The following is a 24,110-nucleotide window of genomic DNA, read 5'->3' as shown; positions in this document are numbered from 1 at the left end:
TGTAAGTAAAATCCAAAGTACAAAAAACATCCAAAGTACAAAATTCCCTGATTCACTGAATCAAATCCACTGAATCAGTGCACAAACTCCTAATAAATGTGCAAAATTATTTATATTCCACTGCACATTTCATGTAGGCTAATATTTTTGCAAAAAATAAACTATTTAAAATAAACCCATTAGCCCTATGATCTGCTTAGTAGAAAACATATTCAGCTACAAAAAAACAACAACAATAAGCCAAAAAGAGTTAACATGTTTATAAGCGGGAGAGTTTAAATTAAATAGGAGGTAAAGCTCCGTATTGCACACTGCAGTAGGGCTGTAACATCAGGTGTGCACCACTCCACAAGGTGTTGATGGAAAAAAAGTTTCCTGTACAGCTTCCTGAAGCCACAAAGGCCGAAACGGTGAGAATGACAAACAGCAGAAAGAGTCTTGCTCTCTGGACGGCTGTCTCCAAGACACCTGCACACCTTAGACAACGGAGAAACCAGAGGGACGATTATGAATGAGGTAACGAAATATGATTCAGAGCTATTTTATGATGCAAAGCTTAAGTACCTTTTGGTCTGAAGATCTACTGTGACACTTTGAGGCTTCAGCAGCTCCTCCGCCTCAGATTCTTCCTGCACATACAGTACCAGACATCACTAATGCCCTCATTTCTACATCCAGTCTTTGGATTTACAGTGGCACACTCTAGTGGTCACTTGTGGAAGTACAGGATAATCAAACTTAAATCTACACCCAGTTGCCACTTTATAGGATTTATTGCAAGACTGCATTAGTTTTATCCAGGTGAACATAATTAACTGGGAACTGAGTGATTTTTATAATCTCTCAAGTTTAAAAGTCTGTAGACAGGAGGGAGAGGTCATACATGTCTAAGATCTGTGGAGTCTGACATGTTGATTTCCACTTCAGCTGAAGAGGCCAGTAGATTCATTTCCTCTGCGAAGGACAGAGGGGGACTGAGCGATCCTTCCTTTTCTGCCATCAGGTCATTCACAAAAGCGCTAGAATCCAACAGCAGACACACAGTACAGTATGACTGCAAACAGAAGACTCTGTACATCATGATATATACAGTATTTAGAGCAAGAGGATATAATGTGTCAGAGTTACAATGAGGCCTCATCCAGTCTGTTCTCCAACTGCTCACTCAGCTTCTGATTGGTCAGCCTGAGATCCTGGAGCAAAGAAACATGATCAGACACACTTCAACAGCTCATACCGTTAAGACTTAATCTGAAAGCGGTCGGTAGCTGAGTGAATACTGTTCTTTCTTAACTGAATAGAAATGGTTGAGAACACATTTACCTTTATGATGTTGGAGCATTCTTCCATTGCCTCCTCCAAATGCTTTAACTGCAAGTTTTTCTAAAACAAACACACATATGAAGAAATTTGATGTTCAAATAATTAAAAAGACAAAGAACTGTCAAGATATTCATACTGATGTCCTAAGAGAAAGATCAATCTTTATGATCTAATCTTTGACTTTTTGGTCAGTCGCTGCCTAGTGCTGTTGTCTGTGTTCCTACCTGATGAATAACCTCATCCCTTTTAAGCAGCTCTAACTGAGCCTCTCCCATGCTACGCTGAAGAAACACACAACATAACAAATCAGAAGCTGTTTGACGATGTAACATGACTAATGCAAACACCGGTGGAATGAATGGAGAGAAATAAATAATCAAACATCCCCAAGTTGAATCCATAATGTTACCTCCAGGGTTTGAAGTGAAACCTTGAACCTGCTCAAGCCAATCTTGTCCTGGTCTCTCTCTTGCTGGAGGCTCTTGAGCTGAAAAAGTCAGAATGACATTTAAATGTGCCAAGTGTTTTGAAATGCCTGTACCTCTTCTAACTGTAGCATATGATGACAGGTCATAGTGCTATGTGAAAAGTAACAGGTATCATACCTCTGTAGTTAGCTTCTTATTATGTTCCTTTATCGTGGTGTATTCCTTCTCCTGCATAAAAACACGACAACATGAAGAGTTACCTGGATATATATGTAAAACAAAATAAAAAAATAAAAAAAATGTTGTCTGCAATATATCTATACTAATGTGACATCTGATTTACTTCACTAACTGTGACTGCACTGATATTTAGATTTAAACCTACTGTGCAGTTGCCCTGTCTGACAAATAAGGGTAGCATAACATTTTCATTAAATGTACTTATGTCTAAAAAATAGCCTGGCATTGTTTATAACATAGTAGGCGTAAGGCTTTGGAAGAAAGAAATAACATATACCACTGATGCCAAACCTCCACAGGATGGCTGTTAATGTGCTGTATAGTAATAAAACCCTAGCTGGTATTACCCTACTTTATGATTATAGATCAACAAACTTGCAATCCATTATTTTTGATTAAATGCATAGTAAGAATTACAAAAATCTGATTGATGAAATTTTTGAATTTTGAAATTATGAATTATCCCTTTTCTTGTCAAAGGTTGCCTAAAAAGTCAAATCCTTGACATATATTTCTGAGGTTTACAAGTGAGATGCCACTGCAGTGAGGGTGGGCCTGAATACATCGACCTATGACCTGGATTAGACTAAAGTAAAAGACACAACGAACCATACGAGATATGAGGAAGCAAACTATGAGAATACATTGGTTTCTAAAAGATTACACAAATCATTTGAATGTTAATTTAAGTTAATAGCAGCTCAGAGCTCTGCCTGAAGAAACACTGGAATAGAGCTAGGCAGCTGATCAATGCAATGTAAGACTAGATATCAAGGATTTTACTTTGCCTTCTTATACTTCTGGTTACCCACCAATTTCTGAATCTTTTGTTCACTGCATCTCTTTGCATTGATGTCATCAGCTAGGAGGGAACTGCAAGGCTCTGCTTCAACCTTCTGTGCTTCACTGATGTTCTTCTCCAGGCTGCAGAAACACAAACACATCTACCTGCTGCTGACCGTTTTTCCACCATAATGTTAACGCACTAGTTCAAAAGCACTAAGTTACAAAGATAACAGGGCTGGCGCAACAAAAACATTGAAAAAATAAAGACAAAACAGATACAAATATAAGCCAACATGTCTTGCACAAATGCAGCAGGAAAATCAAACCGATCATTAATATGCTAAAAGATAATTGCAGTGTTAAGTTTGATAGTCATACGGCTCAGGGACCCTTCTGCTACTGAGTAGTGACAATTGTGTGTGACTAGTTACGCTTTCACTTGTTTTCTGAGGTTGGCGTTCTCTGAGCGAAGCACTGCTATATCATCATCTGCAACATCCAGCAATTGCCTCATTTTAGCATTCAGGTCCCTCTGTTGGCTCTGAGCATAATCCAGCTCCGTTATTTTCTCAAGCATCTCCGTTGGTGTCCTACACACGCACGCACACACACACACACACACACACACACACACACACACACACACACACACAAGCTATGAGTGTATAAAAAGTACAGTGTATTCACGTACACTAGCATGTGCACATGCCAACACACAGACGAGATCAAGTTCCATAACAGTGATTGCAACATTTCTTCGTGTGTGGGTTTATTCAGTGAACATCACTCACATATTCTCCTCTGTGACATCCATCCTGCTGGCTTACCCCTCCCTGGTGCTTGTGATCGACAAAGGTCCACCAAACAAATTACCATGAGGAGCAAAACAGCCTTTATTTATAAAAAATTTTGACAACATTTATGACTGTGGTCCACTGAATAGTGTTGACGGTGTGAATCTCTCAATGTACAACTTTTAAGGATGGACTAGACTGATCCAGTTAACTTATCTAACTAACATTAACATTACTTGTAACATATATTAATTATTAAGACACTCTGCATATAAAGCAGAAATCCCTGGAATGAGAAGCGCAAAAATATCATAGACGTTTTCCAACCTTTCAAGGCTGATTTTACCTGACTAAAAAATTAGAAGAGAGATTCTGGCATTGAAATGACTCCCAGTTTATTAGTGGGGGCACTTTGACAACATCTTTATTATATTTATATATATATATATATATATATATATATATATATATATATATATATATATATATATATATATATAAAGAATAAGGCTATTTTAAAAGTAGCTAACGTTAACTTTCCATAGGTAGCTAGAGTTATCCAACTTTAGTTAGTCACTTTTTTAAAAGAACTGAGGTAGCTAGCTAATGTTAGCTAAAACTCATCATTGATCAGCTAGTTTAGCTAAAATGCTAACAAGTCACATAGCTACATGTGAAAGTAACGTTACGTTATTAGTGTTTTTCAATACCTGTTGACACCCTTTATTAATGTTTTACAGACTCAGCTAGCTAGCTAGCTAGCTAGCTAGTAACATTAGCTACATGCTACCATTAGCTAACGTTTCAGTTAGCTAGCATGATACCACCCGCAGATACAAGTTGACCAAAGGTTAGCATACTACTACAACTGCTAATGTTTTATACTTAAATCCGCTTTAAAATGGACAACAAAAATGCCTTACCAGGGAGTAACTCCAAACTAATAAGGTAAGAAAAAAAAGAGACTGTGGTCAGCAGCTAAATTGTAGTTCTGGCTGCTAAACCAATCGCAGGAAGCCTGCGTTGCCAGGTTACCATGGACCTGCCACTAACCTGGGTCGCCTTCAGACCTTTATTTATTTATTTATTCTTCTTTCTTTTTTTTCCTTTTTTTACAGTCACTGGTTATGGTGCTATAGAGGAAGACTCTCTCTCTATGGCTCTGGTTCAGCCCCAACCCAGAGGCAAAACGGTGGTGTATGCAGAGCACGCAGTTTCACACCAAGGCCGTAGTTTTAATAATACACTGAACAAAATTATAAACGCAGCACTTTTGTTTTTGCCCCCATTTTTCATGCGCTGAACTCAAAGATCTAAAACTTTTTCTATGTACACAAAAGGCTTATTTCTCTCAAATATTGTTCACAAATCTGTGTCAGTGAGCGCTTCTCCTTTGCCGAGAAAATGCTGATTAGAAAGCATGATTATTGCACAGGTGTGCCTTAGGCTGGCCACAATAAAAGGCCACTCTAAAATGTGCAGTTTTACTGTATTGGGTGGGGGAGTCCGGGAGGGGTCCAAAAACCAGTCAGTATCTGGTGTTAGTGTTAGGGGTAGGGTTCAACCACCCCTTTTCTCTCTCTCTCTCTCCACCTGACTGCAGTTCGTAACAGACTTGATTGGGCAAATGCTCACATTTGATGGCGTCTGGCACTTCGAAGAGGTGTTCTCTTCACGGATCAACCTTAACCCTAACACCATGCCACACTCGTGAGGTGGATGGATTATCTCGGCAAAGGAGAAGTGCTCACTAACACAGATTTAGACAGATTTGTGAACAATATTTAAGAGAAATAAGCCTTTTGTGTTCATAGAAAAAGTCTTAGATCTTTGAGTTCAGCTCATGAAAATTGGGGGCAAAAACAAAAGTGTTTTGTTCAGTATATATTTGACACCCTTTTGAGGAAACGTGTCGTTGGAAAGCCATAACAAAACGGTTTTTAAAATGAACGTGCCCTTGTTTAGAAACAAAATGTTTGAGAAGACAGGCTCTTGGTGATTCATTATTATAAATGGTGTTGGGTTCCCTGCATTATAATGAAATTTGAATAGGTAGATTTGACTGTTTACTCAAGCGTCCATGTTTTAAATTGTTCGAAATTTTACTATTGCACCACCAAATACAAAAAATAAAATAATTAAATTAAATGTTTTTTTCAATAGTTCCATACTTCCCTTGAAATAATTTATTGAAGCACTTTCGAATAGCAAAACCAAACATCAAACAATGTGACCCATATGGTATAGCACACAATAAAGGCAGACATAATCAAACAATTAAAAAATATTAAAAAAAACCATTTTTTGCTGCAATGTAAATTCAGTGTAGGAGAAGAGCTCATATCAAAACAAAGGCTTGTAAAAAAAAAAATATATATATATATATATATATATATATATATATATATATATAAATAAAAAAAAACTACATTTTAAGACCAGGCGAACTAAAATGACAAAAGCAAAAGTGCAAAAAAGGAGAAATTGTACTGAGGTAACAGAAGTCCAGTTGGCGTCAAGCGCTGTGAGACATGTTAGCTGTGTCCCAAATCCATACTATATACTAAATCAAAGCAGGTTTTGAGTATGGAGTGTCTTCTACATACTCTAAACAGTGAGGTGGAACAGTTCCAGGAACTGATTTAACATTTTCCTTCTATTGTGTCAAACATATTGTATAAAAAGGTAATGATTTCCTGTATACCTACTGCAAAAACAGGATGTTATAAAGAGTTGTATACATTATATACTGTGTACAATTAGTATGTTGTAGGGAATTGGGACACAGCAGTCAAGTCAGTATACGTCATGTTGTTATACTGTAGGTTTAGTTTGTAGTAGTACATTACTGACTGAAACATAGACAGCGTAATGTGAAACATGGGCAAAGACTGTCCATGTAAATAAGTAGATTTTAAATGCTGTATTCACTAGATTACTTTACATTAGTCTGTAAATTGCAACCTTAGATTTTACACCATGTACAATTACTGTTGATTGTTTTCTTACACATATGTTGTCAACTCTTGTGAACACCCTCTCAGTGCTCTCATCGTCTCACTTTGTGCAACAATTTCCAGTAAAAAGCTCTGTGTAGTAAACTCAGCTGGAGCTCAGGAGTGGATGTAGACAAGATTAAGAATCCGAATATTGAGGAACAGACCTTAGGCAAAATAATCAGTACAAGAAAGGTCCATTTAAGTTGTCATCCCAAGAGGATGACTACCCAGGAGTCGTTGTCTGTAGTTTCGGACGCTTGTTAACAAGGATTTCAAAATCATACATTTTCCATGACCAATAAAATACATTCCCATTTCAGTGATGTCAGTTTACATATATTTTCAGGGCTCAGTATTCCTGAGGAACAATGCTAATTTCTGTGTTAATACTCTGAGGCAATGAGTGTACAGTACAGATTACCTTTAGGTCAAGGTCAATATACCTTCCATCCAGTAGACCCATCATTTCTTTGTCTCAGCACAAGGTAAAGACTACGGAGAAAATAGCGGTAGACAGTTACACCCATTAACATCTTAAAACAACCACGCACTGGCTTCTTCCCACCCCAAGCTACCTCTTCTTGAACTGAGGTGATCTTCCCTGCTGCTGCTGCTGCTGCTGCTGCTCCCGATAACATTAACCATCACCACTAAAGCAAAGACATGCGGCCTGTTAATATTCAGACCTTCAGCTGTTACCGGGTGGGTTCCAGCGATCCTGTGACCTGGAAGTTTATCCCATCTCCAGGGACAGGTGATGGGAGGAGTGGGCAAAGCCAGCAGAGGTACCAGCGAAGGCCCAGAGCGTGACGCAGGTTTCCCAGGAGCCCGAGGTTGTAGGGTCGGCGGGTCGAGTACCACTCCCTTGTGGTCTGACCCCGAAACATCAGGAAGAGATGGAAGAAGAAGAAGGCGGACACCAGCAGAAAGCCCACCACGCACGTGTCAGCGATGAAGGCGAAGGCAAAGGCACGTGCTGAGACTTGGCCTGGGGAGAGAAGGGACAGCAGCACTGATTAAATCACAGCCAACGATGGAAATCCAGGCTTAGGTTAAATTTGCACGTGAAATAGATTTGGTTATATTCCTGGGATGCATTTCATCACAAACAACTGAACTGATGTGTCAACGAGCATACATAAACCATCTGCTGCATTAAAGTTAAAGAGAGCTGTGGGGAAAGTAACCTTTAATGTTGTACTTTTTTTTGCATTCCTTATTATCCCCAGTTCAGCTCTTAAAGAGTCATCCAAATGTGTTTATGAATGTGACTTTCCCTGTGGACCACTGTGGGTGATTAATGGGACACTTTGACCAGAGCTTTCTCTCAAGTGAGTTCTGGCTGATGAAAATAGAGCAGACAAGAACTTAATGAAGTAGGCAGCACACAACATCTTCTGCACATCTGTCCATGCTGGAAGAGGGATCCCTCCTCTTTTGCTTTTCCCTGAGGATTCTTCCATTTCCCCCCCTCCGCTTTGGGGGGATTTTTTCCTTATCTGAATTGAGGATCTAAGGATAGAGGGTGTCGTATGTTGTGCAGATTTTAAAGCCCCTTGAGGCAAAATTGTGATATTGGACTGCGTATATGAAATTAAATTGACTTAAAGCAATGGCATTTGCTATGATATAAGTGTTTGTGATGGCACATTTAAATAATTTTTAAAACTATTGAAATTATCTAAAATAAGTCAATCTTTGAGGTGCAAAAATTACAAAAAAATGTGTGTACACTATAAGTAACGCTGGTAAGTGCCACAGCTACAAGGAATGCATGGTAAAATATAACCAATACGGCACAAACCAGATCCTACCTGAAACTAGCATGATCCAGGGTATGAGCAGCAGCAGGACGCTGTGCATAGTCACACCCTCCTTCAATATGACAATGAAGACCTCTGCATTCATCAGAGTGGCGTACAGGAGGCCCGACCACATAAAAAACAAGCAGCACAGGAAGTAGCGGTAGTTACGGAAGCCCACACACTGGCCAAAAAAGACGCAGTGGTGATCCCGCCGCAGAACACACACTTTGCAGTCGTAGCAATGGGAGCAGCGAGGAGGAGTATGTGTCTCGCATGTATAGCAGTACCTGTGTGGGAAAAAAAAGAAGAGAGAAAATACTGTTATTTACGGTCAGAGATGCAAACAACATTTACCTCGGCACAGTTCTGGACAGCCAGGTGAGCTTCTCTAAAAATAGAGTATATTTTGCTCATTTTATCTTCTTAGGAAATGTAGTGGCCTCTGTGTTAATCAGCAGATTTAAGAAGTAGTGCACAGAACTATTGTTAAGAGTATTTTAAATTCTCTGCCTAATACAGTCACCTAAACTATAGATCTAAGAATAAACTTTCTAGGACTCTAAACGGCAAGCAAAATAATTGGCAAACCCCCAAAAGCTTTTTTATTAGCCTATATTAGTGTAGGCTAATATGATCTATGTGTTTGTTTTACTAACTGCTTGTCTGCTTTTAATGTTTTATGTTGTCACTTGTGCTTGGTGAGCCAAAGACAAATTTCCACCCTGGTGGACAATAAAGATACATTCTTTTCATATATAAATAAATATCTATATATATATATATATATATATATATATATATATATATATATTTATTTATATCTCTAAGCTGCTGCTGCTCCTTCCTTACCTCCACCCCTGGCCCATGCCCTGTCCTCCCAGGAACACCCCCTTTATGCTGGGGCTGGTTCTGAGGAAGAGCAGGGCGTTCCAGCAGATGTTTCCCAGCATGAAGTACTGAGCCAGCAGGTGGACCGCTTTCCACCAGGCGGACCACACCGTCTTATTCTGGTCCGCCTCCAGCGAAGGCTCGACCAGCACCAGGTAGCTCACCTCCCCGGTGATTGAGAAGACCAGGAAAGTGTTGAGGACCACGGGGAGGTGGCGACACACCCTGTCGACCCTGAAAAACACCCGACTCGCCAAACTCGTCATGTTTCCTGCTCGTCCAGTGTCCACCTCTCGGTGATATGACAGCTCAAAGGGCGAGGACGGATTTGACAGACGCACTGTAGTAACCGTTGGTTAGCTTAGCTAGTTAACCAAAGAACCGCTCTGTTAGCTTTCTCTTCGAGGTTAAATTAACCGCAGGGTATCAATAATAATGTATGTAACTTTCGGACAAATTAATGTAATGCAAGAGATGAAATGTGACGCTGTTAAAGCCTCCCTCCGTACCATGATCCGCTGGTGGCATGAATGTATTGGCTGGTGGTGGACGGAATCAAGCTTCTGCTAAAACGTGTTACATGAAAATACATTCGCGGTGCAACAACATACTGTGGTTCCGCTCTGGGTGAACGCTCGTGTTCCCCTTTTAAAACACAGATAAAAAAAAAAAAAAGTAATGTAGATTGTCATTGTGGTTGTGTCAGACTGGTGGATTATAAGTTAGATATTAGTATTAAGTCTATTAATTAGTACTTAGCCTATTTGTGTTTATGCTGTGTTATTCTACACCCCCAAGGTTTCGCCTACATACCCCCTGCTCAGCCTGCTGCTGTTTCACATGCTCTGCTTTGCTCAGTGTATTTTTGTTTTAAGAGAAACATCAGAAACTTTAAAGAAACAAGAAAATAAACCTGTTCCCTCCACCTAACCATAATCCACCTGTGGGCTGAGCCATTACAACCCCTAAGGAGGATATTGCCTTGATACCACCTTGCTGCATATAAAATAGGCTTGACCAGGGGCAATGCTAGAAAATCTGGGGGCCCTTAAGACCTCTTATGTGAGGCTCTTAAATAATACAGAATTTCTGGCATGTTCCCCATCCCGTCTTGATGCCAAAAGTTATAGCATATTACCATATCTAAATAAACGTAGCAGTAATATTTTAATGTGAGTTGTCTATCTAAACTATTGTCATTTCTCATGTGAAGGTGAATGCAATTTTCTATAAACAGAGGTGCCCACTTCTGGTCCTTAAGAGCCCCTAAATTGTCCATCTACCCCAACACTGCCCACACCTGATTAGCTCGTCTGTCTTGTGTTCTAGGTAATCAGATCTTCAGGACCAGAAGTGGACATCACCTCTATGATGTAATTTCCAATATATGATTTACAAATGTAAGAGGAATAAATGTTAATAAAATAGGATGTGTGTTTCATTGCCAAAATAAAACTGTTTCAGGATGTGGCAGCCAACTGTAATCTGAAGTTTAATAGCCCAGAGGCCTTCATTGTACATTTAAAGTGCATACCTGTTTGTGTTTTATTATAAGTGAGGATGCTCAGATGCCAGGATAGGGATGTTTTCTGCGCTCCTCCAATGAGGTAGAATGCAATGAAGTGCCATATCAATGGGTTTCAATATTTTTAATTAAAGATTAATAGAACACTTTGACCAGACCGTTACAGTTACCTGTGTGGCATTGAAAAACTCTGATAAGGCTCATGAGTACAATGTGCAATGCCTTTTTAAAATCTTTTTATTGATTGTTTTTTTATCTTGTTTTTTTCTTTCTTTACTGCTGCTGCCCTGATTGACACCAACATCATTTTGTTGTGTTCATACAATGACTATAAAGTATCTTGAATCTTTCATTACTGATTAACCCCATTATCATGCCTATGTGTGTATGGGCAAGCATGTCTTTCGTCCCTCCCCCCCTCCAAAGCGCAGACCTTAATCCATGATAATCTCTGCATCCACTGAACGCCTGCAGTCATGGCTGCATCAAGGGAGAATTTACTGTCTCTCGGACATCTGACAGGCACAGAAAGAAACACTTTCACAAAACAAAGAGAGCAGAGTCTAAAAAAAAGGTAAGATCTTTGAATGCTGCCATGAGGTCAGGTGGGTTTTACTTGTTTTTTCAAACAATAATACAATAATTATCATTACAAACAGAAATTACCACAATACAAATAGACTACTAATACTGAGGTACTAACATAGACTGTATGGGTACTAAAGAGGGAGCCCATACTGTGTGTGTGTGTGTGGGCACAGGTTAAGATGCTGTATTATGATGCACTCATGTCTTTTCATCTCACAGTGTCAACAGGCCTGTGCTGTTGCAAGCAGACTTTTTAATTCCTCAGAGTCATCATCAGCTGTAAGTGCACATATAAATGGCATGTGCATCATAGTGTATGTTGGTGTAAACGTTTTGAATCTCTGATGTGTGTGTGTGTGTGTTTGTGTGTGTTTACTGTAGCGAGGTAATGCATCTGCAGCAGCGCTGGCAGGAGCTGAAGGAGAGAGAGCTTACAGCCCAACATCACAACAGGCTGCTGCTGCAGCAGTTTGACGAAGCCCAGGACACACTGAGCGAGATGATAACTCTCACTGCTGCCATGAAAACTATTCGGGTGCACAGACACAAACACAACAAACAACTCCCATCTGTGAATCTATCTGTTTAGCCCATTGACATATATATATAAGGTTTAGCCCTGCCACTGTGAAGCTCTGGTGCTGAATCTTCTTCTTGACCCTTGACCCCTTCAGAAGGAGTATGAACGGTACTTGGAGGAGAACTCCCCCCGCTGGCAGCAGCAACTCAAGGAGAAAACACAGGCTGCTCAGAGGAAGGTACAAGTGGTTCACAGTCACGATTCACAAAGTTTGTGGCCAACGCATACAGCTGGTTCTGTCATTTTAAGAGAGCCATCAAAATATACAAAAAAAAAGTTTGTATAAAATTCATCCCTTAAACTCTCTTCTTACACTCAAAAAAGGGTGAACTGAACAACTACAAAATTAGAGGATGTGTAATACAACAGCACTTTCCGCTATGCCTCTTAAAGGTCCCATGACATGGTGCTCTTTGGATGCTTTTATATAGGCCTTAGTGGTCCCCTAATACTGTATCTGAAGTCTCTTTCCTGAAATTCAGCCTTGGTGCAGAATTACAGCCACTAGAGCCTTTTTGTTTGTGTTTTCATTTAGCTTCTTTTTGAAATAGCATGGTAATTTTTAGCCTATTGCATACAAATTATACAGTTTATGTCTCAATGAGCTTTTCTGTGTCTGTAGCTATTGAGGAGAAGAGAGTGGGGGGCAAGGTGGAGGGTGGGGGTGTGGCCTTGACCAACTGCCACTTTGCTCATTTGAGAGCCATAATGTCTCTCTCTCTCATGGGTGGGCCAAATTCTCTGGGTGGGCAAAGCAGAGAAAGGGGAGGTAACCTTGCTCCTTATGACCTCATAAGGAGCAAGATTCCAGATCGGCCCATCTGAGCTTTCATTTTCTCAAAGGCAGAGCAGGATACCCAGGCCTCGGTTTACACCTATCACCATTTCTAGCCACTGGGGGACCATAGGTAGCCTGGGGGAATGCACATTAATGTTAAAAAACCTCATAAAGTGAAATTTTCATGCTATGGGACCTTTAATCATAATCATTGTAACCATTTCTACCTCAACCTGCTGAAAATAACCTTTTATACATGTAAAAGGCATTTCTGTTGAACTTTTGCTGCATGCTTAGCAAAGCTGCTAAGCATTTCTTTGACAAAAATGTTTCTTTAACAGAGGATGGAGGAGTATTTGAGGTCATGTCTAAAGAACACAGAGGACCATGTGACAAAGTCCTCTGCAGATCGACCTTCACTTTCACAAGGTGTGTCCTCCTCTTCACTGACTTGAAAAAAAATTGTTGCCACAATACAAATTTTTGTGACTCACATTTATTCTTCAATGTTAATGGTGTGTTCCAGAGACACATACAAACTCTTATGTAATATGTATCTTTGTTAGCAGGCCCTTCCACAATGCCAAAAGACATTGCCACACCTCCAAAGCACTACAGCCAAAACAGCCATTTAGACTACAACCAAGATGGCTCCCCTCATCTCCCCTATATGCAGTCTTCCAGGCAGACCTACCCTCAATCCCAGATGGCTAGGTTTCCAATCAGAGCGCCCTATCAACCTCAGGGTTCCTCTCATGTCCCTCCATCGTTCCTCCCGCCACGCATCTTCCCACATCCTCACTCATTCCAGCTCAACCACCTCGCCTCCACACCTGGTCATCATCCCCCCAGCCCCAGGCAAAACCCCCCAGGCTGGGCTTCCCTGCAGCCAGACTACCCCTGGTCCTGGGCTGCTGGTGCGGCTGGGATCCCTCAAGGCTCCGAGCCTCTGTGGGGTCAGCTGTACATGCAGGAGCCTCCTCCTGAGGCAGGGGTGGCGGGGGAGGAGGCTGACACAAGCCGAGCACCGAGCTCAAAGAGAGAGACAGGTGGTGGAGACAGGATCAGTCATGCATCCCAGGAGCTGGACATCAAACCAGGTGGGAAAAGAAAATGTGACAAGTTGAACTTTTAAGTGTTTGTAAGCTCATCTTATGCATTCACTCTTCCTCCGCTGAGATTTACAGTCACCTCGATGTGATATGTCATTTTTGTGTCCAGTTCGTCTGTCCGATGGCCATGCAGAGAGCAGTGAGAGCAGTCAGGTGAGCAGAGAGAAGAGGAAGAAGAAGCAGGAGAGAGGAAAATCACAGTGTTCCTCAGACAGAGAAAGATGCAGCTCTCAGAAGTAAGTAATATTCTCCATACATAGTGTCTATAATTTACAGTATATGGTAACTTTACAACAAAAATCAGACAATGCTGTGAAACAACTAGCTCTAAACTATGGGACTTTGGGATAATTACAACAGTTTCATACTTGAATGAGAGAGAACTATGAGAGAAGTATTTCCTTTCCTACACACGTATATTAGTAATGAATTCTAATACACACAAAAAGAGAAGAGAATACGAGCACAGCATACCTCAACTTTCATTTGATTAGTTTATACACTCTTGAAGAGGTAAAACTATGCAACTTTTCACAATAAAAAAATTTAAAAAATGACTGACCTCCAGGTTGGGAGCCATTGTTCTTCCTACCATACAAATCCATTTATACACTAACCTATTATACTTATTCTGCATATTTTTCCTCTCTATCCATTACTCATTTAAGGTCATCTAGGACTTCCAGTGCCATTGTCATTGCTGCAGTCACAGTGGCCCAAAGCTCTGAAAGTGACGACTCATCAGTGAAAGGCAGAACCAGCACTAGTAGGGGGATGAGGAGAAGTGGGGGGCTTACCGCTGAATCACCAAGGGCTGAGAAGGTAGAAAAGGGAAGCAAGGAAGTTGACTCAGGTAGTCACAAAGAAGAGAATCAGTCTACTAGTGAGGAGTTACAGAGTCTAGCTGAGGAATCCAGGAGTGAAAAAGTGGGTAACCAAAGTCCTGATGACAAATCTGAGAACTATAGAGAGGAGTCTGCATCCCAGAGAGAGGAGCGATCAGCAAGTGTTAGTCGAAGGATTGAAAACGGAGGTGGAGCTGAAATGGAAAAGCAGAATAGCAGCTCTGAACAAAGCAATGGAATAGAAAAGGATGAGGAAGAGCTAGCAGACGATGGGGATGCTGAAGAGAACAGTCAGACAGATGGAGAGAAAGCGGAAAGAAATGTGGAGGATAACGATGCTTCTGAAAGAAAGAATAAAGCAGAGGAAGAAGAGGAGACAGAGGAAAAGGATGAGGAGTCAGAGGAAGAGGGTGATCATGAAGAAAGACAGTCAGACAGGTTGAAGAATGAAGATGGGGAGAACGGACAAGAGGGTTCTGCATCCTCTCAGGATGAAGAGGTGGATGAGGATGAGAGCGAAGGAGGCGAGGACAACATGGAGGAGGACGGGGAGTCAGATGAAGAGGAGGAAGGAGCGGGGGAGGAGGAAGAGGAGCAGAGAAGAGACAAAACAGGAGAAGCTGAGAAGGAAAGCGATTCAGAGGACAGTATCATCTCACCACAAGACAAGTAAGATAATTAAAGAATTAAATGATCTTAATCACAAACGACAGCAACTGAACTTTAAGCAATCTGTTGTTTTCAGATCTAAAAAGATGCACACTATTGCCGAGGAGGCAAGTGAAGATGATGATGATAATGAGGGGAGGAGTAAAATGGGATCCTCCGATGATGACTCGAATGAGTTCAGTGATGAGGATGATGTTGAGCATCTACTTGCACCTCAAGAACAATCACAGAAAAAAGAGTGAGTTCTGATTTTACTTCTCTGAAAAAAATAAATAAATAACTACACCCAGAAATATGCATCTCACTTTTTTTTTTTTTTTTAATTTTTTTTTTTTAAATTGTACGTTTTCAGAGAAAAGGACCTGAGAGCTGATGAGAAACCTAAAGGTACGGTTTCTTCAGTCTTTACAATTAAAAGACCGATTGGTTATCTGCAACAACAAAAGAAACCTTGCTTTTTGAAAATGTTGATCCGTTTGATTTCTTTTCCAGTTATTTGTGACAACGTGGACATTTTTCAAGTGGACAAATCGACAAAATCGGATCACCCAAGTGACTCTGATGAGTTTGACAACTTTTATGGCTAAATGGGTTTTCTCTCAACTGCCAAAACTCAAGAATAGAAGGACAAAAGTCTACCTCATAATTTAGTTACATTTGAGAATTATATTAAAACATGTTGTTGTTGATGGTTTTGTTTTCTGTTTGATTAGAGACGGATATCTAAATGTTGCATTATTACTCATCCATAACTCCACTGCATTAAACTGCATTATATACCTATTAAGCAATTCTTTTTTAGACTACTATTTGAACCATGAAAGAAATAGGATTTTCATCAGGTTTCCTTCTCCTTCAATCAGGCTTAAAAAAAAAAATGATATAATGCTGTTACAAACGGTAGGAAGAGAATAGTACTTAAAACAATACAAAGAGTGACAATAATTTATTGAAGAGAGATTGTTATTGCGGTTGTGTCTGTGGGACTGATATTCCGAACAGACACATGTTTGCCATATAAAAATACACCAGATGCTTTCAACAGTACAGTAAAGCTTTTTGTTTACATATTTTACACACAGCGCTCAAAGCTGCTTGCACACTGGTCCTGGTTATGAGCATTCAAAAATCGGAATTTCCTTTTAGATTTTCACCACCTGAGCAGCCAAACAGGGGCTCCCTCTCCTCCCGTCGTCTGATGCAGCGCTGCGCTGAATCAGCAACCTGCCGTAGGTCCCGCCCACCTGGCCTTTGGTCAGCCGTCCAGGATTGACACATACACAGCCGACCACATCCTGAGGTTTTAAAAGCCATAATGAATATACAATAACCCAAAAAGAAAAGTGTCCATCTTAAATGTTTTGCCTTTAGTGAAATAAAAATAAATAAATAAATCACATCACATCATGTTGACTTACAGAAGTTAACGTGATGTTTAAATTGTTTCTTGGACTTATAGCTACATTAACTTCTTAAAATGTGTGTTTTTTGTATTATGAAACGGAACTCATAGCTGTACTTATTTTCATATTGACAATGCATTAAATGACTGTTGAGCCCTTAACCAATAACTAGACTAAACGTTAGTGTAGAGGATGTGAACCAAAACACGAGTTCTGTACCTTTACAAAGTAGCGCAGCTCAGAGGGAATAATGAGGAGGTCGGGGGTCAGCGGCATCTGTCCGAAGCTCTGGAACTTCTCATAATCCATGTTCACCTCCTCCACAGGTGGGTACAGCGGGTAGTAACTGGAGATGAAAACACAAACGTGGGGGTGTATTAATGTTGGAGCATCTTTAAAAACAGAGAGAACAAGTGAACTCTTTTAGGACTCGTACCTCCGCTGGGTCAGCATGTGTTTCAGTATGCGAGAAAATCTGTCTGATCCAGTGCCACTGCAACACAAGACATTTTCAATTTTTAACATAACACCGTACAGTGATAACATTCATTGAAATATATACGGTAATCAATATTATGCAACTAGTGCTTCTGGTATCGGAATAAAAATCCGAAGCGTGGCAGAGAGGTTTGTTCATGTGAAAATGTAAGAATCACACAAAACATTCAGTTCTTTAAGACATTTTCCTCTCAAATTAATTTCCAACCGAGCTCCATTGCTGGATGTAGGTAAAATTAGAACTCTTCCTCACCAGCTGATCTCCTCTGCGCCCATGTGGAACAGGATGTCAGTGGACGTCAAACCAAAGGTCACACCGTCGATCAGCAGGGTGCAGGGGTCAGGGACCAGGGTGACACGCTGCAGAGTGGGAAGAAAAACAATGTATAAGACTGATATGTGCATTAAAGTAATAATTTGAATCTTGTTGATAACAACTCGGAAAGAGGTGTTGCTACTTGACCCATTTTAAGAGCAGCATCAAATCTAAAGTTTAACGCTATACTTTTAAATTGAGGCTTTCCCTGATTGCTCACAAGCCTGTTGCATGTGCTCATCAGCAAGCGAGAAACACTTGTTTAGTTTACGTGTACAATCCTACACTCAGGTCTCTGTGTGTCTGACCTGGGCCTGGTCCTTGCTGAGGTTGGGCAGGGTGAAGGGAGGCTGTGGGTAGATGAAATGATGGTGGATGTCTCTCTGGGAGGGCACAAACACCAGGCGACAGCCAACACTGGATAGAAGAAAACAAACCGGTCTTGAAGGTCCGCAGGAGCTTAAATCATGGAATCATGGTTTCATAGTAGGGGAGATATGAGACATACCTTTTGGTGCCATCCACAATGCTTTCGAGACATCTTGAGAAAATGGCCTCAAATGTCTCAGTCACCTGAGCTTTCTATTTGAGAAACAGACGAAGATAGAGATGGACACATCAATTAATGAGCAAATCAACTCTATTTGAAGAGCTGGACAAAATTAATTAATTTGGTGAACAAAAGGAATTTGCATGGCCATGTATTGACTTTGGACATTCAAATCAGATTGTTTTAAAATGCAAAACATTAGATCGAGGAGCAGTGGGTATTCTGGTATAAAGACACAAAATGCCCACTGTTAGATGTACCTCAATTTGTTCATGCTTGGAATCCACAAACGGCCCGAGCTGGAGAAGAGAAAGAAGAACTATAAAACCCAAACATAATAGGCAGTCATGTTACAACTGTGTTACTGTACGTATTGTCCATCTGCACGTGGAAGAAACGCTGATTCTGATAAAGCAAAAAAGTAATTATACCAGCAGGCAGACATCAGGACGATCCCTCACAATGACATTGATTAGGTCCAGCAGAGGGTCAAAGGTCAGACTGTTAGAGGGAGTGTACGGTCCGCATGCCACCAGTACATTCATCGGCTCTGCAATCACATGACATGACCAGTGGGTATGCAATGTACATAAAAAGGGACAAAGAACTAAAACTAACTTTGACAAAAACCGACTGCACAGTCACTCCTGATATTGTAGATGAAGGACCTTAGCGTTAAACTTAATAACCGTTTCCTCTTTTTCTTTATTATGTGTTCCCTTCTGTACATGTTTTGTGTTTTAAAGAGGTCTTTAGAGAGAAAGGTCAAGAGCGGTATTCTGAAGTGGGTTTACTGGTAAAAACGCCTATGAAAATGTAAGATGGCTTTATTTATTTATTTATATATCACATACACACTTAATCACTATATTTGCTTGAAATTATGTTAGAAATGTTATCAACCGAGGGGGCATGGGTAGAATACGTGGTAGAGCAGGCGCCCATATATAGAGGTTTACTCCTTGACGCAGCGGCCGCAGGTTCGACTCCGACCTGCGGCCCTTTGCTGCATGTCATTCCCCCTCTCTCCCCTTTCATGTCTTCAGCAGGCCTAAAATGCCCCAAAAATAATCTTAAAAAACAAATACAAATGTTATCAACCAACATCGCTTACCTTCATCCATCTCTGTTTTCACCTCCGAAGTGTAGAAAGGAAGAGGGACTCCCTAAAAAAAGGACAAGGATAAACAAACAGGCCCCAGTGCTAAAAGCTGAGATTTTAAAGCAACATTTCAAGTAAATGTTGCTTTGTAAAGGCATTATTTTTGACTCTTTATGTGTGCAGCACTTTTGAAAAAAACGTGTTAACCTGTTGCTGACCTCATAGAGTTTAGAAGCCATCAGTTTTCTTCCTGTTGTGTTCATTCCCTCCATCACGACCACCTGAGGAAAAAAGAACTGAGTTTCATAGACTGCAGGGAGGCGGGTATTTATTCTAATGGGGGAATTGTTGTTTGCTTGTCAGAGTTCTCGGTCAGACGCTGGGTGAGTCTCGTGCCCAGGTCCTTGGCATACTCTGTTACTCTTGGTGGCTGTGTAACCTGCTGCACACACACCTCAGTGCACAGGTAAAGGAGAGACCACCGCTTTGTGTGAGCTAATTACTGCAATCACAATGCACTCTGGGGATTTACAATTAGGGCTGAAAGATTTTGAAAAATAAAATAAAAATCCAATTGCGATTTTTCTGCCAGATTGTGCGATTACGATTCGATTTGCAATTTATTTATTTTTAAGTTTAGCCAAAGTTCAATATTCACTGTGTAACAGATAAAAAATGTCATGGAGCATTATAACATCAAAACTGCTCTGTATTCCTATGCTCGGATGAGAACAGATATGTTTTTCTTTTAATAAACATGGAACATTTTATCACCAAAGCTTAAGTTATTATAAAAAACAATTCCAATAAAAAACATCAGTACTTTCCTGTGAACTGAAATGTCTCATATGCCTCAGTTCAATAGCGGCATCGGTATTATATGTTTAATAAAAATATATAAATAATAAAAATAAATGAAAAATCCACTGAAAATAAAAACAGGACATTTCTGGAAACAATCTGTGACATTATTCCAGCATGTATCTTATGAAATAACAGTAAATATAATTTTAAAAAAAAGGAATAAAAAAAATGTTAAACTAAAGGTTACATTCAACTAAAAATTTCAAATTTGATTAATTGCAGTCTTCACGATTAGCTAATTGCATTCTTTCAAATCTCGATTTAAAAACTATTAACTGTTCAGCCCTACTTACAATGGCAGTATCATGTATACTGCCATGTAAGTAGGGCTGAACAGTTAATTTCTGCTGCTTTCAGTAATCTTCTACAATACAACAAACTGCTTGTTGAATTTAAAATATTCTTTTATGGACTAATTGAACATTATATTGAGTATAAAAGGCACTACTAAAAAAAGAATGACAGTTACATTTTAAAGTGCAATTTTCTGCTGATATTTTCTTTCAACTAACAAAATATCTGTTTGGTGTCTATTGTCATGTGTGGCAGCCTTTCGCGATGTGTATATTGCGCCGGTTGATATTGTGATGACGATAAAAATACGCCATACTGTGCAGCCCTAGTTAAAATTACTTTCAAAGCAGACCCATCTGTAGATTGATCTGCCAAGACAAGACGTCTCCTTCTGCTCACCTGACCAGGAAACAGGGAATACTCTTTAAGCTCTGATAGGTCAACAGGTACTTGCTGACCACCTTGCTCCGGTCCCGCCTCCAAAAGAACAGAGTGTGCATTCAGTTTGCCATTACTGTCGCAGCAAACCTGACCCAACACTGTCATACTGTCCTACAGGTGAAGAGACATAAAGCACAGCAGTCAGGCTAAACTTAATTATACAAACGCATTTAATAAATTATCTTTATTAAATTGAATACATTGTATCTAGTTTAAGTCAGCTAAAACTAGAAACATGGAGCACATTGAGAAGTTATATTGTTTCCTAGTAATAACTAGTCAAGATAAGTATGCTTAACCTGTAGGGATATACATACCATGACTAACATTTTCCTGCATCTAAGTTAAAATATATTCAACAGCTGATTAAAATGCACAAAGTTCAGCACCAAGCTGCTTTTACATTTTTTCAATAAGTAAAACTGTAGGCTAATTAGTTCAGGGTTAAACATTTTTTCCAATTTAGGAATACAACTTTGCCAGAGTAAAACACCAAATTATAACTATAAGCTATCCATGGTGTTTTCCCAACTTTTGGAAATCAAAGGTTTAAGGCTTTTATGATTTAAGAGGTTTTTCACAGCTGTAACACCTCTGTACCTGAGCAGGCAGAGAGACGGGGGAGAACTCTTCGATGTTGAAGTGAGACCTGAGGCCGTCGCCGAGCTCCTCTATCTTTTCCGTCAACACTGGGGAAAATCAATGCAAAGACTTCAAACAATGTGTAACAACAGTTTCTATTCATCTGACCACAGTGTATAGCGTTTCATCTGTAATTTAATAGAAATGTATAAGTGTCAGTTATGCCATTGGGCAGTTGTTTTTTTTTTCTTCCCTCCAATGTAGTTTTGTCTCTTACCATTTCGAACATCGCGCAGCCTTTGGAACATGTACTTGTAGCTGCAGCGGAGGGAGTCTTCAGGCCCTTCCAGGAGCTCCAGCTGGATGCCGGCGCCCGGAGCCTTCCTGCCTGCCCAGCGGGTTCCCTGCACAGCCCCGAATGTAACCACCACCTCCCCTTTCCCTCCTCGCTGGCTGTACTTCTGTGAGGGTGTTGCACTTTTAAAGAGAGAAGGGAAGAGTCAGGTCACAGAGCAACATTAACATGTGGTTCAGAGGATTTAAAAATTATTTGTTTTCTGTTGTTATCATGGGCACAAGATTATGCAATACGTTCACTTCAAAGTGTTAAATAGGCCAAGGAAATGCACATGAAGATCCATTTAAACTAAACGGTCAGTTGGAATTAAAGGTTTGGTTTCTTACTACTATTACTATATTTGTCACGTGTTAAGAAAAGTGATACAGAAAACGGACGAAGATGGATGGATGGATGGATACAGAAAGTTGACTATTTCTATAAAATAAGGAACACATTAACTTAATGTTAGTTGCCGAGTACCTGGGAGAAAAGCTGGCAGGAGACAGCAGCAGGCCCGGGCTGGCCAGCAGAGCGGCACTTCTTTTTGAATGAGGGTTTTCAGGAGTGGTCAGTGCTCGCTTTTGAGAGCCCTAAACACACAAACACACACACACACACACACACACACACACACACACATTAAAAGTCTATATCTGAACAGAAATGCTGTCTCTGAAGTCAAAAGAGACCGCTTACCTTAGCAGGAGTAGAGTAAGCATCTAGTAGATTCTCCTCCTCTTCCTCAGCTTTGATTCTGAACAAATAATGTCAAGGACTGCATCACAATGACATTATCCTACACTCATGATTGACAACAGACAAGAGAAGGTGCTGCATAGTCAAGCATTAAGAGTTCACTGTGAAAGATACAAGTCCTGTATTGTGTGGATGTCTCTGGTTCTGTTATGAGTTTCTTCTTTTCTGAGGATTTGTTTGGATTTATTTCTCTTGTTTAACACCTGCAATGAAAATGAACCTGCTGTAAATACAAAACGACGGTGAGGACAGTATATATTGACTAACAGAGGGCCAAGCTCAAAGCAACAATATCAGTAACACAATGCATATGGCATGTGACAAAAAGAAACAATCAAATCAAATAATCAATGTTCCTGTTACCTCATGTTCAAATTGCTCCAGGGTGTCCAAGGTGAGTTTTAGTCCATTTTTTGTGGTGCTGTACGCCACCCACTCCAGCACTATCTCATCTGCCTGTATTCTGTTACAAATACACTGCTCCACCACTGAGGGACACAGGAGATATTAAAGATTGGAAGGAGAGCAGGTAACAATAAGATGACTGCAAACACAGTATACTTAGGCACATTTACCGTGAATACAGATGCTTATGTATGCCACTGAGACATAATGCACATGAATGGTTCGAAATCACTGTATTTTTGACGTTTTACTGAATTTCCTCATTTATCACAGCCTCAGGAGATAAGACACAATGTGATGTAAATGTAGGAGATGTGCCCACCTGCAGTCACTGTCAATGTTTGGCATTAAAAGAACCAGACTTTATTGCATAGGTAATAATAAGACAGGGCACACATAACAAGAAACCTCATAAACACCTTTACAAAACAGACACTGTAACGTCGAGTAACGCTACACCTTGGTGACTATTTAGTAGGTTGTTGGGGTTAAGTTAATGGTATTCTTAGCTACTTTTGTTGACATATTTTTCTAGAACATGTCACCAAATTAGAATTTGTTAGCTACTTACTCTTGTCGAGGACGGAGTCATCTTGGCAGGGTATGTCGAACATTTCCAGCTCTGATTTTAGGCTGTCTCCGGTTACTAGTGCCATTGTTTTTTTTTAACTCTATCGTTATCTTTACTAGCTAGATTTTGTAACGTTAGTTATGGAGGATAAAACGTCTGACGGTCCAATGTTTTGATGATACTTTGGTAGCTAACGTTAGCTGTACTCTGACTTCATAGCAATGCCGACGAGCCAATTGATTAATAATGCGATTTCTAAATACTAGCTACATCAATAAGCTACACGTTAGATGGCAGAATAAATCTGATGAACGTCAGATGCTTATTTCATTTTACCGCGAAAAATTGCTGCTGTGTGTTGGTGTTGGCGGCCGGAACTTACGTCACATCCCAAAACAATAATAAGCGGAAATCAGCAGGGCCAGAAAATAAAAGCCTCTAACGCCCTCTTGTGGTCGCCATGAGAGTATTTATTTAGTTTTAGCTCTCAGCCCTGTCGAAACATTTTTACGTTTAACTAGTCTTGTTTTTCTAGCTTAACTTGAACTGATGCAAACTTACAATCTCAATAAGAATGTGTAAATTACATTATATTGTACGGATGTTCATGTTATTGTTTATTGGATAC

The 24,110-nt window shown here is 40.1% G+C and overlaps 4 protein-coding genes across 7 annotated transcripts; 1 reads left to right on the top strand and 3 right to left on the bottom strand.

Annotated features, from left to right (window-relative positions):
* Positions 1–245: 245 nt before the first annotated feature.
* Positions 246–4,840, bottom strand: LOC120567166 (CDK5 regulatory subunit-associated protein 2-like). 2 transcript variants are annotated; one of them, XM_039814028.1, is made up of 12 exons: positions 4,495–4,838; positions 3,569–3,616; positions 3,209–3,367; positions 2,804–2,915; positions 1,929–1,979; positions 1,733–1,810; positions 1,548–1,604; positions 1,324–1,383; positions 1,129–1,193; positions 884–1,019; positions 565–629; positions 246–476 (listed from the first exon to the last, which is right to left on the bottom strand). In XM_039814028.1, the coding sequence occupies exons 2-12, from the start codon at positions 3,589–3,591 to the stop codon at positions 281–283; spliced, it is 1,002 nt and encodes a 333-aa protein (XP_039669962.1). In that variant the 5' UTR covers positions 3,592–3,616; positions 4,495–4,838; the 3' UTR covers positions 246–280. The 2 variants fall into 2 exon arrangements, with proteins under 2 accessions (XP_039669962.1, XP_039669963.1); XM_039814029.1 differs by lacking the exon at positions 1,548–1,604 and having other exon boundaries at positions 4,495–4,840.
* Positions 4,841–5,734: 894 nt separating this feature from the next.
* zdhhc24 (zinc finger DHHC-type containing 24) lies at positions 5,735–9,844 on the bottom strand. Its single transcript, XM_039814024.1, has 3 exons — positions 9,225–9,844; positions 8,385–8,662; positions 5,735–7,558 (listed from the first exon to the last, which is right to left on the bottom strand). The coding sequence occupies exons 1-3, from the start codon at positions 9,527–9,529 to the stop codon at positions 7,266–7,268; spliced, it is 876 nt and encodes a 291-aa protein (XP_039669958.1). The 5' UTR covers positions 9,530–9,844; the 3' UTR covers positions 5,735–7,265.
* A 1,392-nt stretch (positions 9,845–11,236) lies between these two features.
* LOC120567161 (dentin sialophosphoprotein-like) lies at positions 11,237–16,049 on the top strand. 3 transcript variants are annotated; one of them, XM_039814021.1, is made up of 11 exons: positions 11,237–11,362; positions 11,596–11,655; positions 11,758–11,911; positions 12,051–12,134; positions 13,076–13,163; positions 13,304–13,834; positions 13,956–14,082; positions 14,515–15,360; positions 15,437–15,598; positions 15,713–15,747; positions 15,853–16,049. In XM_039814021.1, the coding sequence occupies exons 1-11, from the start codon at positions 11,265–11,267 to the stop codon at positions 15,945–15,947; spliced, it is 2,280 nt and encodes a 759-aa protein (XP_039669955.1). In that variant the 5' UTR covers positions 11,237–11,264; the 3' UTR covers positions 15,948–16,049. The 3 variants fall into 3 exon arrangements, with proteins under 3 accessions (XP_039669955.1, XP_039669954.1, XP_039669956.1); XM_039814020.1 differs by having other exon boundaries at positions 13,301–13,834; XM_039814022.1 differs by lacking the exons at positions 15,713–15,747; positions 15,853–16,049 and having other exon boundaries at positions 13,301–13,834; positions 14,515–15,548.
* A 240-nt stretch (positions 16,050–16,289) lies between these two features.
* Positions 16,290–23,884, bottom strand: pola2 (polymerase (DNA directed), alpha 2). The gene is made up of 18 exons (XM_039814023.1): positions 23,483–23,884; positions 22,870–22,994; positions 22,621–22,709; positions 22,447–22,504; positions 22,231–22,340; positions 21,688–21,887; positions 21,429–21,517; positions 20,787–20,939; positions 19,448–19,510; positions 19,242–19,293; positions 18,559–18,677; positions 18,388–18,426; positions 18,086–18,159; positions 17,886–17,994; positions 17,515–17,621; positions 17,200–17,256; positions 16,983–17,109; positions 16,290–16,655 (listed from the first exon to the last, which is right to left on the bottom strand). The coding sequence occupies exons 1-18, from the start codon at positions 23,565–23,567 to the stop codon at positions 16,503–16,505; spliced, it is 1,809 nt and encodes a 602-aa protein (XP_039669957.1). The 5' UTR covers positions 23,568–23,884; the 3' UTR covers positions 16,290–16,502.
* Positions 23,885–24,110: the final 226 nt, after the last annotated feature.

The sequence above is a fragment of the Perca fluviatilis genome, chromosome 10, assembly GCF_010015445.1.
Source record: "Perca fluviatilis chromosome 10, GENO_Pfluv_1.0, whole genome shotgun sequence".
In the NCBI taxonomy this organism is placed as follows: Eukaryota; Metazoa; Chordata; class Actinopteri; order Perciformes; family Percidae; genus Perca; species Perca fluviatilis.
The sequence above is the reverse complement of the archived record's forward strand: the minus strand, read 5'-3'. Positions and strand labels throughout refer to the sequence as shown.

Coding starts and splice junctions, on each gene's coding strand:
- LOC120567161 (XM_039814020.1), top strand. CDS start 11,265: ATGGCTGCATCAAGGGAGAATTTACTGTCTCTCGGACATCTGACAGGC. Junction 11,912..12,050: donor CTGCCATGAAAACTATTCGG/GTGCACAGACAC, acceptor TGACCCCTTCAG/AAGGAGTATGAACGGTACTT. Junction 14,083..14,514: donor GAAAGATGCAGCTCTCAGAA/GTAAGTAATATT, acceptor TACTCATTTAAG/GTCATCTAGGACTTCCAGTG.
- zdhhc24 (XM_039814024.1), bottom strand. CDS start 9,529: ATGACGAGTTTGGCGAGTCGGGTGTTTTTCAGGGTCGACAGGGTGTGT. Junction 8,663..9,224: donor GGCATGGGCCAGGGGTGGAG/GTAAGGAAGGAG, acceptor TTTCCCACACAG/GTACTGCTATACATGCGAGA. Junction 7,559..8,384: donor CTGGATCATGCTAGTTTCAG/GTAGGATCTGGT, acceptor TTCTCTCCCCAG/GCCAAGTCTCAGCACGTGCC.
- LOC120567166 (XM_039814028.1), bottom strand. CDS start 3,591: ATGGATGTCACAGAGGAGAATAT. Junction 1,384..1,547: donor GGGATGAGGTTATTCATCAG/GTAGGAACACAG, acceptor TGTTTGTTTTAG/AAAAACTTGCAGTTAAAGCA. Junction 477..564: donor GTAGATCTTCAGACCAAAAG/GTACTTAAGCTT, acceptor CCGTTGTCTAAG/GTGTGCAGGTGTCTTGGAGA.
- pola2 (XM_039814023.1), bottom strand. CDS start 23,567: ATGGCACTAGTAACCGGAGACAGCCTAAAATCAGAGCTGGAAATGTTC. Junction 22,995..23,482: donor TGACTCCGTCCTCGACAAGA/GTAAGTAGCTAA, acceptor TGTGTCCCTCAG/TGGTGGAGCAGTGTATTTGT. Junction 18,160..18,387: donor CCAAGCATGAACAAATTGAG/GTACATCTAACA, acceptor TTTCTCAAATAG/AAAGCTCAGGTGACTGAGAC.